Source organism: Cebus imitator, unplaced genomic scaffold, assembly GCF_001604975.1.
Source record: "Cebus imitator isolate Cc_AM_T3 unplaced genomic scaffold, Cebus_imitator-1.0 Scaffold537, whole genome shotgun sequence".
NCBI classification, from domain to species: domain Eukaryota; kingdom Metazoa; phylum Chordata; class Mammalia; order Primates; family Cebidae; genus Cebus; species Cebus imitator.
This window is the reverse complement of record NW_016107852.1, coordinates 184,089-202,902: the sequence shown is the minus strand read 5'-3', so window position 1 is coordinate 202,902 and position 18,814 is coordinate 184,089. Positions and strand designations below refer to the sequence as shown.

The 18,814-nt window shown below is 42.4% G+C and overlaps 1 protein-coding gene across 15 annotated transcripts in view; it reads left to right on the top strand.

The window, feature by feature from the left end:
• Positions 1 to 18,814, top strand: part of SEPTIN11 (septin 11) — an 88,203-nt gene that overhangs the window by 63,610 nt on the left and 5,779 nt on the right. For 12 of the 15 annotated variants that reach the window (XR_005197746.1, XR_005197747.1, XM_037733544.1 and 9 more), the window contains exons 6-9: positions 3,353 to 3,449; positions 4,950 to 5,118; positions 13,587 to 13,719; positions 15,180 to 15,367. Coding sequence is in view for 13 of the 15 variants with exons in the window: in XM_037733544.1 (XP_037589472.1) it covers positions 3,353 to 3,449; positions 4,950 to 5,118; positions 13,587 to 13,719; positions 15,180 to 15,367 (587 nt within the window). In the remaining 2 variants the exon portion in view is untranslated. Of the gene's footprint in view, positions 1 to 3,352; positions 3,450 to 4,949; positions 5,119 to 13,586; positions 13,720 to 15,179; positions 15,368 to 18,542; positions 18,654 to 18,814 lie in introns of those variants that run through there. The other 3 variants (XM_037733535.1, XM_017514778.2, XM_037733545.1) reach the window with 1 other exon arrangement.

Genomic DNA, 18,814 nt, shown 5'->3' with positions numbered 1-18,814 from the left:
AGACGGAGTTTCGCTCTTGTTACCCAGGCTGGAGTGCAATGGCGCCATCTCGGCTCACTGCAACCTCCGCCACCTGGGTTCAAGCAATTCTCCTGCCTCAGCCTCCCAAGTAGTTGGGACTACAGGTGCACGGCACCATGCCCAGCTAATTTTTGTATTTTTTAGTAGAGACGGGGTTTCACCATGTTGACGAGGATGGTCTCGATCTCTTGACCTCGTGATCCACCCGCCTCGGCCTCCCAAAGTGCTGGGATTATAGGCATGAGCCACCGTGCCTGGCCCCTCTTTTGTGTGCCTCACAGCCCATAGCTCAGCTGTGAGCTGCAGCGATTCTACACATCTTTTTTTTTCTTTTGGGAGTGCATAACATCCATGAAAGCCTCATGCTTTGCATATAGTGGATGCCCAGTGATGACTGTTGGAATTCAAAGTGGTAAAGGCTCTGGAATCCCTGAAAGAATCTGAAAAGCAGGTTCTTCCCAGGAAATAGGCATGATGAGGTATGAAAGGAAGGTTGCCACAAGGGGGAATGACTAGACTTGTGCAAAAGAACCCAAATGAATGGGCAAAAGATCAACAGGGGGTTTTGGTCCCATTACAAAGTAAATGTTTAACTAGGAGAGCCATTGAGGTAAAAGACACACCTTACTTCTTGGGAAGCAGTGAGTCGTCAGTGGTTGGTAGACATCAGACCCTGTTTCAGTCCACTTGGAAGAGATACTGTAGCAGGAATTCTTAAGCAGGATTGAACTGTATAATAGGCAAGATCTCTTCCACCTCTAAAATTCTCTGGTTGTGGGTATTGAGAGATAATAATAATAATAGGACCTGATATTTTTCACATTTCTGGAGCATTTACTATGCACCAGCCACTGTTCAAGACTTTCCATTTAATCCTCACAACAGTTGCATAGGTAGGTACTGTTTTTATTCCTTCCTCATATGTGAGGAGACTGTAGGATTGCACAGGTGTCAGTAGTGGAGGTAGGATATGAACCCAGGCTTTGGCTTGTCAGGCGTACACTCTCACTCTGTATACTACCACCCACGCAGAGCAATGTGCAGTCAGCCCTCTGCATCCATCAATGTGACAACCATGGATCAAAGATATTTGGGAAAAAATAATTTAAAAAAACCATGCAACAATAAAAACAATAATACAATCAATCAATCAATCAATCAATGGCCAGGCAGAGTGGCTCACACCTATAATCCCAGCACTTTGGGAGGCTGAGGAGGGAGGATCACTTGAGATCAGGAGCTTAAGACCAGCCTGGTTAACATAGCAAGAAAAATAAAAAAATAAAAATAAATTCTACCGAAAAATTAAAAATATACTATGATAACTAATATAGCATTTACATTGTCTGAGGCATTATAAGTAATCTGGAGATGATTTAAAGTATACAGCAGGATGTGCATAGGTTATTTGCAAATACTGTACCATTTTATATAGATTTCGGTGTCCATGGACAGTCCTAGACCCAGTACCCTGTGGATACTGTGGGAGGTCTATAATTTTTTATAGCAAGGTCAAAATCTCAAACTGAGATGGCACTCCTTTATTTTGCTGTAGAACTGTAATTTGGGATGTCAGTGTGGGATTCAGGAAGTATCATGAATGAATGTTATGTAATTTTTCTTTATATTCCTAAATAATTTTCATTATTTTATAGTCATGGAACTATATCTGTGTTAAACTTATTGGAAAGAAAATACCCAAGAATTTTTGCTCTTTTTCTCTCTTTATCAGATTCATAGAACTGAATCTCTGACGTTCCAAATTAATCCTGCTCTTTAAAGAAATTTTCTTTTAGGCCCTTCATTACAAACACTGTTGCTGATGAAATTCCATATGATGTGTAGAAATATGAGGAAAACAGATTCTGCTGGCAGTCCCTTTTGTTACATTTGCGTGGAAAAATTTCCTTGGTCCCATTACACCAAAATGTTGTCCAGAAAGGTCCTGTTGCTCCTCAACTTCAGGGGACACAATCGTGTTCAAGTCTGAAACTCAGACTTGTTTGAGAAAGAGAATGTGCTTTCTTTCCTTCTTCCAGAGTGTGAGATGAACTAGCAAATGTCAATAGCTTGAGTACCTGACAAAATGCTACATGGGCAACCTGAGCCAATGATTATGTCAAGTTCTCTGTAGGAGAGGAATTGGTTTGAAAACATTCTCTTCTTTCTCACTGTGTCTGTCATGGAAGAACACTGGATCAAGGAACTCTAAATAATAATTATTGGAGCAGCTATTTTAAATCTTATTCTTACATGCTGTTAGAAAAAATATAGAATTATTATTTCCTCTCCCACTCAGAATGCAGCCGTAACTATGAAATAAACCGATGTGAAAGAGTCAGTTGTCTTGGATACCATCTCTACTTCAGATGAATCTGGGTGCTAGCTTGAGCCAATAATTTGGGTTAAAGTGTGTTTCTGACTTGGAATTTGTACAGTCAACTGCCTAAAGCAGTGCTGTTCAAATATAACTATAATGTGAGATATACAAGTATTTAAAATTTTTCTAGTAGCCCGCTTAAAAAAGTAAAAATAAATGTGAAATTAATTTTAAGGACTTAACTCAGTATGTTTCCAAATAAAATTTCAACATGTAATCAATATAAAAATTATTAGATATTTTAATAGTAGGTCTTTGAGATCCAATCTGTATTTTACAAAGACAGCATATCTCATTTTGGACTGAATTTTCACCAAAAATACTTTGTCTGTATTTACATTTTATACAATTCATAGCTAAAAAGGTAAATTTGCATACCCAGGTTTCTCCTAACATACCTTAACATTTTTCAATATGAAATAAGTACCAAAAAGATACTTTATCTTTTAATCTTTCCACCCACCTTGCCATCTTCCTTGGCCGCCTTTTTCAGAAGATTCGAGTTTGAAGCAAAGTGGAATGCAGTTTTGCCAAAACAATAAAGTTGTATTTAGTGAAAAAGTATTTTATATGGCTTCCATTTTAAATTTAGATGTAAACTAATGAAAAGTTAGACATTCGGTTTCTTGGTCCTATAAGCTGTATTTCAAGTGCTCAGCAGCCACATATAGTTAGCAGCTACTGCATCGGCTAGCATAAGTCTAAAGCTTACTGTGTAGTTGCAAAGACTCATAGTTTTCTCTGAATTGCTTACTCAGTGTTTGGTTGCAAGTCGGGTTGGGATATGTGACACTCACCCACCAAATTGCAGCCTGCCTGTTCCAGCACTCCCTACCTTTTCCCTTGCTACCAAGTAGAGGCCTGCAGAAGGAGGAAGATAATAGAGACTGGTGGAAACCAGTCTGTCAGAGCAGGGGGAAGGTAACTGTTCTCTGTCCTTTTGCTTGGCAGGTCCATCTCCCATTTGCAGTGGTTGGCAGCACTGAAGAGGTGAAGATTGGCAACAAGATGGCAAAGGCCAGGCAGTACCCTTGGGGTGTGGTGCAGGGTATGTGCCCAGCGTGGGAGATGGAGTCTTCACACTTAGCCACTATATGAATGGTCATGTTTCTTCACTTCCCATCTTGTTTAGGGAGGTCCTCAACAGTGGGCTGGCAGCGGGAGGCAGTGGTGGGGCTCCACACGTGGCAATTGTGGAGGTAAGGGAGAAAGAAAAGTAATCAGGTAGATGGGCAAATGAGAGAAGTGGCTGCCAAGCCGCTGAGGTAGCCGCTCAAGGATGCTGGGTTGTGTACAGAATTTATATGAAGTCCTGATTGAAAAATAGTTCTTCCCTAGGAGTTGGAACTCATTTCACCAGCTAAGTATTAAAAAGTGGCAAAAGTTTCTTGCAAACAGCAGGGTACTTTTTTCTCCATCAACTATGAAAAAAGTGTCTTCTAATAAAATGTTACTTTAGTAAACCTGAGACTTATGAGAATATTTTACCTATATTTGGCACTCTGGGACGTGACCACAGTCTAACCTGAAAGCTTGTCAGGTGTGTCACTTTGAAGGGCAACGACTCTGTGACCTACCCTTGTGTTGTCAAGGAGGACATCTAGTGCTGTGGATTAAGCAGGATGGCACAGAAAGTTCTTCATTGGTTTAAGTTGTATCAGTCCTCCTTTTCCTCTGTTTTAAATAAAGGCAATAAGAAAGAGTACCTTCGAGGTCCCTGGGAAAAATACAAATTTTCTTACCAATTTCTCTACAATAAGAAAACTGCTTTCAGGCCAGGCGCGGTGGCTCAAGCCTGTAATCCCAGCACTGTGGGAGGCCGAGGCAGGTGGATCACGAGGTCAAGAGGTCGAGACCATCCTCGTCAACATGGTGAAACCCCATCTCTACTAAAAATACAAAAAAATTAGCTGGGCATGGTGGCGCGTGCCTGTAATCCCAGCGACTCAGGAGGCTGGGGCAGGAGAATTGCCTGAACCCGGGAGGCGGAGGTTGCGGTGAGCCGAGATCGCGCCATTGCACTCCAGCCTGGGTAACAAGAGCGAAACTCCGTCTCAAAAAAAAGAAAACTGCTTTCTTCTCAGTGTTGATAAAATTAAATGAAATGGCATGTAGAAGTGCCCCTGCACAGTTATAGACAGCATAGAGTGGAACAAATTTCTGGCATTTGAATCTAGATTCTGCTACCTCTCTTTGGGAGGTCATCTTGCTCACCAAGCTTCTGCATCTGCAAAGCAAGAGTCATGGCATCTACTTGGCAGAGTTATTATGAGGGGTAAAGACGATATTTGTTTTCAAGCTCCTCCCCCTGTGCACTGCACTGAGTAGGCACTCAGCAGTCAGCGTTGTCATCAATGTTATGGTCAATGTTGTCAGAAATCTTGTCTTCGTCAGGAATGTAAAGTGAATCCAGTAAAGGATTTTCAGGTGGCCTTGATACCCGAGAGATTTCAGGAGTGATGGTAATAACATCTTGGAAACATCACTCCAGATTTTTCAGTGACATCATTGCTGATCCCACTTCCTCCATTTCCCTCATCTCTTGTAGTTGAGAATGAAAATCATTGTGATTTTGTGAAACTTCGAGAGATGCTGATCCGGGTGAACATGGAGGACTTGCGAGAGCAGACTCACACCCGCCACTACGAACTGTACCGGCGCTGTAAGCTTGAAGAGATGGGGTTCAAGGACACTGACCCTGACAGCAAACCCTTCAGGTATGAGGGCACCTGGCAATCAGGTGTCTCCCAGACAGTGGTGAGAATGGCATGTTGGCACATCACAGAAATGCTTGCTGGATTGAGATGGTGATGATGGAAGGATACGGTGGGTAGAGATTAATAGCATTGCGATAACTGCTTTATTTGCATGATCTCAACCATCTTATCTAGTTGGTGTCATTATTATCATCCACATTTTATAGATGAGGAAACTAAAGCACTGAAAGTGTAAACAAAGTGCCCATGGTCCTCCAGGTAGTGAACGATGGTATGGTGTTGAGCTCTTGCCATCTGGGTCCTGAGCCCAGGTTTCTACCTGTTCTATTGCAGAGATACAGAGCCTGGTCGATGCATTTACAAAGGTGTGGCTGCTGATTACAGTTTGCCCCATTCATTTTTGCAAGACAGCTTTAACTCCTAAGGCTCTTCCTTTTTCAAGCGCCTTTACTGATAGCTTTCAGTGGTTCAATAAAATTCTAACAACAGAGAATCAGTAGGAAAGGGAATAGCTTTTAGGAGATTTATATATTTTCTTGTATCACTGATGGATGGAGATGCAAAATGTGAAGGGGAAAAGTGGATGTAGAATCAAATATTTTAGGTTCTACAGGCCAAATGCTCTCTGTCACAGCTATTCAGTTCTGCCCTGTCAGAAGCCAGTGGTAGGGGTAGGGTTGGCAGGGCCAGGGTGCTGTTGCCCACACTGTGGTGAGTCGTGGGGATGGTTTTGGGTACAGGTGGGGGGTGACGCTGCCAGGTCAGGTTTACCACCTCCTGGTCGAGGAGAGGATTGTCCAGACGGTGCCTGAGCAGTTACTTTTCTTTTTTTTTTTTTTTTAATTGTACTTTAGGTTCTGGGGTACATGTGCAGATCATGCAGGATTGTTGCATAGGTACACACATGGCAATGTGGTTTGCTGCCTCCACCCACTCCCCCCAGCAGTTTCTTAATGAGGATTTGAATTGAGGTGGCGTGAGGTGTGTCTGGACTCTGTGCCTTTACAAATAAAACCTGTTTTTCTCCTCTTTGATGGCTAGCCCTACAACACACTCTGATGTCTAGAAGCTGGCTGACTGTGGAACCCGAGGCAGCCTGTGCACAGCAGATTCTGTCCCTGTGGGTCTGTAGGAGGGAGTTTATTTTCCTGTAATTGCTTTAGGGATAGTTTAGGAATGCCTGGGCTGGTCACCTGGCACTGTGCTACTGAGTTCCAGGAACATGTGTGTGCAGTGAGAACAAATGAAGAACCCAGACAAGGGGCTTCTAACCAAGAAATTAACTTCTAGCTAACATTGCATCATTCATTTCTGCCCTAAGGGCTTGCAAAACTGACCATCTCCAACCATGTGAAAGTCACTTTCTGAGGCAAGGTGTAGGATACCTTTTTGGGTACACAGGTTTAGCTAATTGAACCTTGAAATGCATTTACCAGAAAATAGTCCTTACAAAGTCAAGTCCACTTTATGGTTACTAAACCTGATAAAATGGTTTCTCTGTGGGATAGGCTGTCTTCAGTTTTACATTAAGTATTTGTGTTCATGGAAAGAGATAAGGAACAAAAGGAACTGCCATAAAATTGAATTCATTTTCCCCTCGCCTTCATTCAGATCCAGACAGAGTACTGGGCTAGGAGTCAGGGGTTTGAGTTCAGCTCTTGGTCCTGCTACGTTACAAATCCTTAACCCATCTGGGCCTGAGTTTTTCATCTGTGACATGAGGAGCTGAGCCAGATCAGGGAATAATCAGATCTAGTAAAAAAAAACATTTTTTTCTATAATGGGGGAGATAGTAAATATTTTAGGTTCTGCAGGCCGAGTGGTCCCTGTCACAACGATTCAGTTTTGCCCTTGTCGTTTGAATGCAGTCATAGACCATACATAAATGAATGGGTGTGGCTGTGTTCCAGTAAAACTTCATTTACAAAAACAGATGGGGGGCCAGATTTGGTCCTCAGGCTCTAGTTTGCCAACCCCTAGACAAGATTATAACTTGGAGCCTGTGAAGTGCCTGCAAAAGTTAGAATGCGTGTTACTGTTTCTTGAGTTTGTTAGACGTCATTTACCTTTCAAAATGTTTTACTTCTCAAAATGTTAAGAGCCTTTGGATAGTTGTGTTTCTTTCAACTCAGGAATTTGTGGAATCTGAAGAGTCTGTGATGCTGCCCTTAGCTATTTAAACCACCAGGAAGGGCCCAGTGGCCTAAGTCTGCCTACCGCGACAGGCAAGACCAAGTCCTTCCATCATCTTGACTGGGTTCCTTAGTTCTCTGGGATGATGAGGATTTCCTGCTGCCACAGACATGCAGCCCACTAAGTTGTCTGTGTAGCTGGCATTTTAATTAAGGCATCTCCTGCAAGCCTAGAGTAACTGCCCACCAGGAGGAGGTGGAGCTGGGCAGGCCAAGCAGGGCTTCTGCAAGGGAGAGCAGCTGGGCCAGGTTACTACTTTGGCCTTCCTGCTTCAGGGGCTTCAGGATTGGTGGGGGACGTCACTGAGGCTGCCTGATGCTTAGAGAGCATGCTTTATCCGTATCTCCTCTCCCCATTTGGATCCATTTCCACTGGTCTGAGTTACTTTCTGATGATGGAAAGGGAAGATGTGTATATATATATATAAATACATTACCAAGGCCTTTACTTATTTCCATATTAAGAAATTCAGAAAAAAAGTAGACCTTCTAAAAATAAATACCTTCTAACATCTTGATAACTGGGACCAGGTTTTCCATTTCAACTGGAAACAGTTTCTCCTCTTAGACCACTTGATGTCCTTCCTGGTTTAGGGAAGATCACCTGGTGGCAAACATTGGCTTTGAAGTACACGTCTTGGTAAATAGTGATATGAAATGAATTTGATTTTCCTTTTCTTGGAAACTACTACCTTTCAAAGGGCTTACAGCCTTTCTCTTTGAAGGATTTTGGGTGCCCTCAACACTTCCTATGCACCTGAGACCACATTGAGGGAAGGATGGAGTAAGGTGACTGTTTGGAGGATAACAGAATTAAGGAAAAGCAGAGGCCACAGTTGATTTAAGTGATTTTCCAGAATTTCATCTGCAAAGTCACCATTCCTAGATGTGCTTGAAAGATGGTTCTTCCATGTGAATTTAGGCTGAGCTTGGAGGAGTGTAAGTCAAGGGCTTAAAGCTTTATTATATTCTCAAAGCACAGCATTTCTGCATGGTGGGCAGTGAAGTTCATCCTTCCCGGTGAGCACCCTTGTTCACCATTTGTCCTCTGGGCCCCACTGTGTTTACAGTACATGTTTATAAAACAGAGAGTGACCTCGAAGGCCAAGTCTAGTTAAGAGGCAGCTGCCACTGTATATGTTACACAGTGTGAGGCAAAAGAAGGAGCGGGGCGTGCACAGAGATGCTGTATTCAAGCCTTGGCAGCACACCATGGCAGTAAAGCTGGTGGAGCCGTCCCTGGTTTTCCTTTAAACCTGCCTGCATTCAGACTTTGTGTCTTTATTGTCTCATGGCAGAATACATATGTAGCCAGGCATTCATCTGCTCTTTCCCAACCCATCTTTCCTATCTGTCCCCTGCACATGCCCAGCTGATGCCCTGAAGCCTTGAAACTCATGCTTCCAGCACCCAGAGCACCCATGCCTTCCCTGGACCCAGGCCTCTCCTTCCTCCAGACCCCAGCCCCTTTCTGGCTGGCGTTACAGGGTAGAAGAGGAGACGTCACGTGCCTCCCATGAGCCACTCCCTGCTTCCTTTCTCCTGAGATGCTGCAGTGCTTTTCCTAATAGTACCTGCCCAAGCTGCTCCCTTCTCACCTCAGACCACCACCATCTCCTTGCTTTGCCCTGTTCATCTCACACGAAGCACTCAGTTACCACTCAGTTACCACCATTTTCTCCAAGGCCAACAAGGTCCAGGCCCAGGAGACTCATTTGTTTGTAGGAGTGGCTGGACCTCTGTGCACCAGCCATGCAGTGCAGAGGGTAGAGTTCTGATCTGAGCAAGGCAGCCCGGGCTCAGTCCTAGCTCTGTCACTTCTTTGTGGTGTGACCTGGTCAGATTACCTGTGTGTCCAGGTTTCTCCATCTATAAAGTGGGAGGTGATGGTAATGCCCACCGTATTGGGTTGTTGTAAGGATTAAATTAATTCACACGTGTATTGCTCCACAAATGCAGGTGTAGTGATGATCATACTCTGGCATGCCCTCTGCTAAATGGTTTTAGATGAGAACAGAGAGAGAATCGTGCTGTGTGAATCACTAGAATGAAGGATGAACTGAAGTGTCTGTGTTTATTTTCTCTTCCCTTCACTTCCACAAGCAAAACCTGCCTCTCCCAAGGGCTGTTAAGAGGAAATTACAAGATAAAATCCTCAATTTCAAATCAGCCTAAAACCTTGTGAAAAAAGGTACAGATTTCTCACTTAGAAAAAGTTATTAATAACTGTAATTAAAAATTAAGTTTGAAGGGCTAAAAGTTGCAAAAGATACCACTTGAGGGATGGGCACAGTGGCTCAACCTGGGAGGCTGAGGTAGGAGGATCAGTTGAGCTCAGGAATTTAAAACCAGCCCGGGCAACATAGGGAGGCTTCATCTCAACAACAAAAATCAGCTGAGCCTGGTGGCACGTTCCTGTGGTTGGTCCCAGCTACTTGAGAGGCTCAAGTAGGAGGAGCACGTGAGCCCAGGAGTTTGAGGGCACGGTGAGCTGTGATCCTGCTCCTGCACTCCAGCCTGAGTGCGACAGTAGAAGCCTGTCTCAAAAAAAAATAATTATATGTATGCCTGCCTGAGTGGCTCCTTAGGCTTTGTATAAAGAGATATAATCACTTTGGATATCTGTACTGGATATGAGCCAGTTAGGTAGAGCCAGTTCCTTCTGAGCTGGTGTTCAGTGACTGGAAATACTAGTGAGGGTTTCTGGAATCTCTAGTGGACAACTCAACTGGCAGAGGTGTCTGGGAATATGATTCTGTGGATGCTGTGGTTATTCTAAGTTATTATAAGTAACTAATTACAGTTATGATTTCTTGGGGTAAAGTTTGATGGCTTCTTTCATATGATCCTGATCATTGTTTACAGTGTCAGTGTTCAAAAGCTGGCTCACGGGGCTGGGGTGCAGTGGCTCACGCCTGTAATCCCAGCACTTTGAGAGGCCGAGGCAGGTGGATCACGAGGTCAGGAGATCGGGATCGTCCTGGCCAACACGGTGAAACCCTGTCTCTACTAAAAGTACAAAAATTAGGTGGGTGTGGTGGCACTCGCCTGTAGTCCCAGCTACTCAGGAGGCTGAGGCAGGAGAATCGCTTAAAAAACGGGGAGGCAGAGGTTGCAGTGAGCTGAAATCGGGCCACTGCACTCCAGCCTGGTGACCCAGCGAGACCCCGTCTCAAAAAAAAAAAAAAAAAAAATAGCTGGCGGCAAGCTGGCTCACTTCCTAGGACACAACGATACAAGAAATGGCATTTGTTGAGCCCATTTGCCTGCTGTGGCCCAGGGTGTCAAAATTTCTTCCAGACTCATGTCTGAAGCTAATCTTGTCAACGGCACTGTTGCTACTTAGGCTTTCTCTGGGACTAGGTTTTCCAGCCTTAAACTGCAAGCTTCATTATAAAAAGCATTTTCTGTTATGATCCAGCATACACATTTCACGTAGTAATGCCTGCTCTTAAACTTTTTAACATACTGGTTAAGACCCACAATTGAGTTGTGATTCATATTTTCAAAATATATATCCAGAAACTGGAGCTTATGGTTGGGACTGGATAAGGCAGAGTCATTTAGTGAATTCTCAGCATTTAGGGTAGCATTACCCAAAGCACATTCTGTCAGTAAATTGCTTAGTTTCCGTGATCGGACAAATTTGGAGAGCTCTAAGACAATCAAATTAAACAGATTCTTTTACTGAAGCGCTTCTCAGAGCATTTAAGACAAGCAGTAGTTAGCAAACTCGTTATATCAAATCACCTGGGAAGCATTTAAAACTAGACTGTTTTGCCTTACCAGACATCCTGAATCAGCCTCTTCAGGACTGAGCTTAGGACTCTGTATTTAAGAAAGTGCATGCAACAAAACGTGCCCAGTGCCCCTGCTGTGCGGCCAGGGTTGAGATCCATGCACTGTGAATCTCCTAAAAGGAGAGTAGGGCAGCATTTTCCCTTCCATCTTTTGATTTTGGAGCCCCTCTTTTGGAGATCCTTTCTTGAAATCGGTGGGCTCTGGAATACATTTTGAGTAGTGATTCCATCAAAGTTTCCACTGTTTGTTAGAAAGAAGAGGGAGATGTATTCATTACCCTAATATCAACAAAAATTGTGTTTTCTATAAAATTTCATAGGAGGGATAAGTCATCCTCTGCCTTTGGTAAATCTGACCCAGATAATAGTGATAAATAGTTTATTATAAGCTAATACACAAAATAAAATTCATGAATTATTTTATAGTTCTGTTATCAAAACACTTTATATCTCCATTGCTATAGATCTTAAACTGGAAATCCAACTATTGCTATTAATAGTAGCCAGCACTAACATTGGCCAAACATGTTTTTATCTCGTAAGATGATATGAAAGCTAAATGCAACTCTGATTGTTCATAAACAGGTACCATTGACAGTGGTGAGGGCAAGAGAACTTATTTTTAATAAACTAATAGCCATGTTAATTATGGAAGTATAAACCAGCCTAATTAATATCTTTTCTTTTTTTGAGACAGAGTCTCTGTCACCCAGGACGGAGTGCAATGGCAAGGTCTCAGCTCACTGCAACCTCCACCTCCCGGGTTCAAGTGATCCTCCTGCCTCAGCCTCCCAAGTAGCTGGGATTACGAGGTGCCTACCACCACACCCAGCTAATTTTTATATTTTTAATAGAGATGGGGTTTCACCATATTGGCCAGGCTGGTCTCAAACTCTTGACCTCAGGGGATCTGCCTGCCTTGGCCTCCCAGAGTGCTGGCATTAAAGGCGTGAGCCATCATGCCTGGCCTAATAAGTTTTCTAATACGAAACTAGTTGTGTGGTTTGTTATAGATGTCTGTATCTGCATGCACCTATGCGCCTATCACCTGAATTTCCTTTTTCTCCTTCTAAATGGACGGATATCAATGATGTGCGTGGTCTGCATGGTGCTGGGGGTCATCCAGAGTTGCTATACAGTTTGTAGTCCACACTTTGGATGAATTTGGTCCGTGGGAAAGGCAGATATACTGCAGACGGTTACTATACAATAGTTGTTGTAGGGAAACTACCAGAGAGAGAGAGAGAGAGAAATAGCACCTTATAAAATATCAGCAAATGTTTCTATGTGTATTTGGGGGTGGCAGTGGGGGTGTATTTTCTTAAGCTGTGTTACCAAAGTGATTTCTCTGTAAATATATTTGTTTTGACTTAGAGATAAAGCTGAGCTGTAGCATTGAATGTAGAATATTGGGCTCTGACTTCTGAGACAGGAGGAGGATAGAATTGAAAACAGAAATTAGACTTCTCCCTGCTCTGTTTACAACTGATAATATCACTTGAAAAGTAGCAATTTTCTACAATAACTTTAGAGATAATGTTGTCTCTTTAGTTTGCCTGCTGGGTCTATTTTCCACATTGTGGGCTGGAGGGAGATGAGAGGGGAGGATACCATTTACTGGGCACTGATTCCATGTCGGCTGTTTTACTCCCTTCCCCTCATTTCATTCTCCGGGTCGTAGCCCTAAAAGGTAAGTGTCACTGTATCGATGTCTAGACTTTGGAGGCCAAGGGAGGTTGTGCTTTTCTTTTCTTTCTTGCTTTCTTTTCTTTTGTGAGGTGGAATCTTGCTCTGTCGCCCTGCTGGAGTACAGTGGCGTGATCTCAGCTCACTGCAACCTCTGCCTCCCAGGTTCAAGCAATTTCCTGCCTCAGCCTCCTGAGTAGCTGGGATTACAGGCACGCACCACCATGCCCACCTAATTTTTGTATTTTTAGTAGAGACGGGGTTTCACCATGTTGGCCAGGATGGTCTCAATCTCCTGACCTCGTGATCCACCTGCCTTGGCCTCCCAAAGTGCTGGGATTACAGGTGTGAGGCACTGTATCTGGCCAGCATGCTTTTCTAAGAACAGCTGGTCAGTTGGTACGGCCTGAATTCAAACCTGGATCTGTGGGACTCCAGTGCCTTTTCACTTCTCCCCCTATACCAGGCCTCCTCCATCTTCTCAAATTCTAAACCACCTCCTCAGCCCAGGCTTTCCCTGTATGAATATATGTAAGATAAAACTTGGCTAGTCAGAGACACGCCTTTAGTGCTGTGTCATGCTTACTGACTGATTTCTAGTTCTTGATGCACTTGTCTTTCCAACCACAGCACAACTAAAAGCAGAATGGTGCCATTCTACTTGTGCTTTAATATGGCAAGCAGCAGCTTTTATCTGTGTTTTGGAAGTAGATGGGTAGAAATTACATGAACTGAAATTTCTTAGTATACAATTTAATGATGCTGTCCTTGGTTTGTGGATTTTGAATAGTCTTCAGGAGACATATGAAGCAAAAAGGAATGAATTCCTGGGAGAACTGCAGAAGAAAGAAGAAGAAATGAGACAAATGTTTGTTATGAGAGTGAAGGAGAAAGAAGCTGAACTTAAAGAGGCAGAGAAAGAGGTAAGCCATCTGTCCTGCTTTAAGAGAAAGATTTGTAAAAGAGAGATTTTCTTAATACTTCCCACTTCAGAGGACTTCATGATGGTCCAAATACTTTCTACATGCATTTGTCATGAGTGACCCACAAACCAGGCCAGAAAAATGAGTCAGATAGTCTCAACCCCATCTTACAGATGATAAACAGGTTATAAAACTGTTTTTACAGTCACATACCTAGTTAGCAGCAAAATCAAGACTAAAACTAGATCTTAGGTCTCCAGATCTGACCACCTGGCCTGTGTATCTGTGTTTCTTCAATTTGCAAGTCTTAAAACACGAGATTTGGGATTCTGGGACTATTATTATCATCTTAGTCTATCTTTGGCACTGCCTTGGGGACAATGATCTGACACTTGTTCTCGAAAGCTTGTACTCCATGTCTGTGCCCGTCCTTCTCCCCTCACGGGGCTCACACTCCCTGCTCCAACCTTACCTTAGTCCCCCTCCCCTGGCCAGATTAACTGCTTCCTAGAAGTTAACATAGATTAGTACTATAACACTCATTTCATTGTGTTTGAGTGTGTGTGCATGTGTGCCTGTGCACATAATGTCTTTCTGCTACTAGATAACGAGTATCTGAAGTGTTTGACCTATATCTCTATACATTTATAAGTGAAATCATCTGAGTAATTTCCTCGTTTTCTTGTTTTAATTTATTTTGCTTAAAAACTACTGAAACTTAGAGGCTATTTAAATAGCTAAGCACCCAAGATGGTTTTACTGCAGAGAAAGTTGAGCCTTATTTGCTGTTGGCTTTAAGAACTAAAGGGATACTGAGTAAAAAAATCTAGAATTGTCTAGTAAGAATTCCTTCCTTTCCCTTTCCTTTTCCTTTTCCTTTCCTTTCTTCATCCTTTCCTTTCCTTCTTCCCCTTCCTTCCCTCAAGGGCCAGAAATTTCCCAACGCATTATTTAAGTAGCAGATACATAATGCATCTCTCTCTCTCTCTCTCTCTCTAAGTAAATGTTTTTTATACATTTTGAAAAAGGACCAGAGGTAAAGAACCACTTTTACCACTAGTGTGAATTTTTTGTTAGGATCATAGATAATTTTGGCCACGTGCGGTGGCTCATACCTGTAATCCCAGCTACTTGGGAGGCTGAGGCAGGAGAATTGCTTGAACCTGGGAGACAGAGGTCGCAGTGAGCTGAGATTGTGTCATTGCACTCCAGCCTGGGCAACAGAACAAAGGACTTTTTGGTCCCAAGGAGTTCAAGTGTCATGGGAGTCTAGAACTCTGAGGGATGCTCTTTAGCATTATAGCCCAGCTCCTCCAGGAAGTCAGCAAAACGGTACTTTACACCTGTAGTTAAAGCCAGTGCAGCCACATGACACATGCTATGTCTTTTGAACAGATCCAAAGAACTTTACATCAAAAGAATTTTCATTCTGTTCACCTAGCCTGTCTTTTTCTTTCCAGCTTCATGAGAAGTTTGATCTTCTAAAGCGGACACACCAAGAAGAAAAGAAGAAAGTGGAAGACAAGAAGAAGGAGCTTGAGGAGGAGGTGAACAACTTCCAGAAGAAGAAAGCAGCGGCTCAGTTACTACAGTCCCAGGCCCAGCAATCTGGGGCCCAGCAAACCAAGAAAGACAAGGATAAGAAAAAGTAAGCAGGTGTCACCCCCACACATGGGGGACCTCTAACAATTTATTCCTCTTGCATGTCTCTACTTTTCCCATTTACAGACTGGAAACTGGTCTTTTACCAGAAAGATAAAAGCAAGTATTTTCTCTACAGTGCAGGGAAGATGATGAAGGTTTAAAAAATATTTTTAAAAGGTACACAAAGATTAATTTATAAAACTTGACCACATTGACCAAGCAATCAGGCCTGCAGGAACCTGTTGTCTCCAGTAGCATCTTCCACACCAACACTAGGAGTCTCGAAGAAGACAGGTTGATTTCTCTTCCGCACCCTCTGAAGCCAATTCTCATGACTCTTGATAGAGAGAATCCTAAAATCATGATTGTTAAAATTATTTTCCTATTCTGTGTTGTAAGACTTTGTAAGCCAGTCAATGAAAGTCAAGCCAGTCTCTGAAAGTCTTGTTCCCAAAATGAAACATTTGGAAGAGCTGCTAGTGGCCACTAGTTTCCTCTAAATTCAGTATGATGAATTGTTTTGTTGTGAAATGGGATCAAAATGCCTATCCAGTTGACACCTTCGCCAACACTCAAGCCAAACATAAACGCGCTCATAAAAGGCTTTTTAAGTAAGGTCTTAACGTCATGTGCTAAAGGGTCAGATTCTCTGCTCTTGAGTTGGTCGCTTCCTATGATACTCTAGTAGCAGCTGCCTGAATCTAGTGGGAGATTTAGGCCTGCCCTGACATTCTCCTGTGATTTGAAGCTCTCCTTTGAATCATCATAAAGCCTAGTTTGACGTCAATAACTATCAGTTTTGACAGGAAGCATGATGATAAGGATACCACTGAGGAAAACCTTTGTGGTATTTCAATGGCAGATATGCAGATGCTGCCCTTCTTTGTCTAATGGGTGGTGCTTTTAGGGCAGCTGTTTAATATAAAGCAACTCAGAACTTGTTTCAGAAAGTCTTGCCCTTTCGCCTTACATGCCAAGGTTCTAGGGAAAAAACTGACCATAAGTAAACAAAAACATTGATACTTAAGCACATAAAGAATTACATTCTTTAAACATAGAGTACATAGGATCAAGTCTCTGCATGATCATTGAGACGTGTCATAGGGAAGAGGGAGCACAGTGCTCTTGTCTGCTTAGTCTTGGTGAACATGCAGTAGGCTCACCCCTAAGGAATCTCATTATGTTGCCTGCCGTAAAAATAAAAATGAACTGCTACAGTGACACTCTGATAGAGTTTTAAATCATGCTTTACAAACTTTAACTTTCTGAGCTCTGAGATAGCAGAAAATGTATCACCAGAGCCAGAGAGGAGGCAAATTTTCTGAACAGTAATAGAAGTGGTTGTGATTTTATTCGGAGTTGGCACAGATCTAAGTGACCAAAGGCATTCAACGGCCCAAAATTTAGTTATGCTGGATTAATTCTGAGAGTAGCAACTGCATAGATTGTAATCCAGTTTAAGAAAACCCTTTGTAGCTATGCATGTCAGGAGAGCATCTGACACTAATAGTGATGTTCCCCATTAAGAGACTCAAGAAATTACAGTGACTCTTCGAGTGAACACAGATGAAAGCCATTTGGCATTGTACCTTTGTTGATCCAAACTAACCAAGGATATAGGGTGTGTGTGTGTGTGTGTGTGTGTACACATACATCTACAGGTATGAATGAGACAAAAAGCTGCTGACTTAATAGCTTAGGAAACCCAAAGTTTTTCTTTTTACCCTGAAGCACTAAAGTGCATAAAGGTTCAAGTTTTAAAACTAAGAATGTTTCTAAAAGACCAGCAATGTTAAAAGAGTATTTCGTGTATACTAGACGTGCCTTTAAGCAATAAAAATTCCAAGAGCTGATCATTATTGTGCCTCCATTTTAAAAAAGTTTATTTAGTAACAAATTTCCCAGTGTAGGGAGGTTTTTCCTTGCCCTTTTGAACATGTTAGGTTATTTTCTTCCTATCCTGGGGCCTTCCCAATATATAATGCTTTCAAAGTTTCTATGAAGCCTGTGTGGATTCTATTTTAGCTTATTTATATATTCTCATTTATTTTGAAGGATATTTTACTTAATTTTGTTCAGAGTAGTCACCAGGTTTTGTACCTGACAATGGCACATATTCTTCATGTAACTATTTCTAGGTCCTTACCCTTTTCCACACTTCCATTTGTATAGTGAAAGCAATTGCCAGTGGAGGCCTGAATTATCAAAGTTAAAAAAGAACAACAAAAATTACATCTCTTACTGCCAGTGGCAGTGGAGAATTTTGTTAGAGGAGGGGACTGCAGAAAGACAGTAGCCAGGCTAACCAGAGCAGCACTCTGAAAAGAGCTGTGAAGATGCCACCCAGCATAGCTGGAGCAGTTGCAGGAGTTGCTGTTTAGGCGCTGGCTTTGCTGTAGGTAGAAAATGAAAAGGCAGACGCTTATTTATTTACCTGCTATGCTTCCACCTTAAAGCCTTAGTTTTTCTAATAGTTTCAAATTCTCTTTTTCCTACTCTAATGACACGCTCCTTTTTTAATGTAGGTAAGGCTTTATACTTCTCCTTGACCTGTAGTGGCATGAGAGTGTATAACATTTCATAAGATGACAGGCAAAGTAGGACTAACCCTGGCACTGCCATTAGCTGGACCCCACCTTCTGCCATCTCTGGCCACCAAGTCACTTTCCTTGTTTGCGGCTGTACCACAGTGGTGAAACTGCCCGAGGGTAAGTTGGTCAGTGGACAGTGTTCCTCTTTTCTGAAAACTGGCTGCACAATTGCCAGCGGGCATTTGCTGGTTAAGCTATATCTATCCCAAAAGACAGTTCTAAAATTCGTCATTTTAAAACCATACCTGGCATCTAATAACTACAGTTTACCCAACCATCCACTCATCTTTAAAAAAAAAATTGCTTTGATTCTTGCTAACGAATAAGGTTGCACGTTTTGCACTTTCCTAAAATTAGACACGTGGACCGTGGGTTTGGCTTTGCTTTGAACCTAAAAGAGGGAGAAAGCTCATGGCATTGCTATAGCTGTAACCATTACAGTGATTGTCCTGTTTTCCCCTACCTAACTAGATTAACAGCATGTCCTCCATTCACTATGTAATTTCAATCCCTAAGACGCTTTAGAGCTTTTCTTCAAGTCAGTTGTACAAAGGCATTTATTGTGTATTTATTCTCTGACTCCTTCAGCAGCTCAGAAGTGGAAGATGAAGCTCCTATTCATTACTAATGGGACACCCAAACCTAATAGATAATGATTTTGTGTTATTTGAGAAAACAAAAACAAAACAGTAAACCTTCCACTAGAACATACAGTGGTTTCAAGAAGTCACTTGTGAATTCTGAATTACATACAAATGGAAACTAACCGTATGTCTTTAATTTAGTATGAAATTTTGCTTTCGCTTGTCATGTAGAGTAGCCCTCTCAAATTTTTGGTTTTAATTTCTGTCAATTCCATA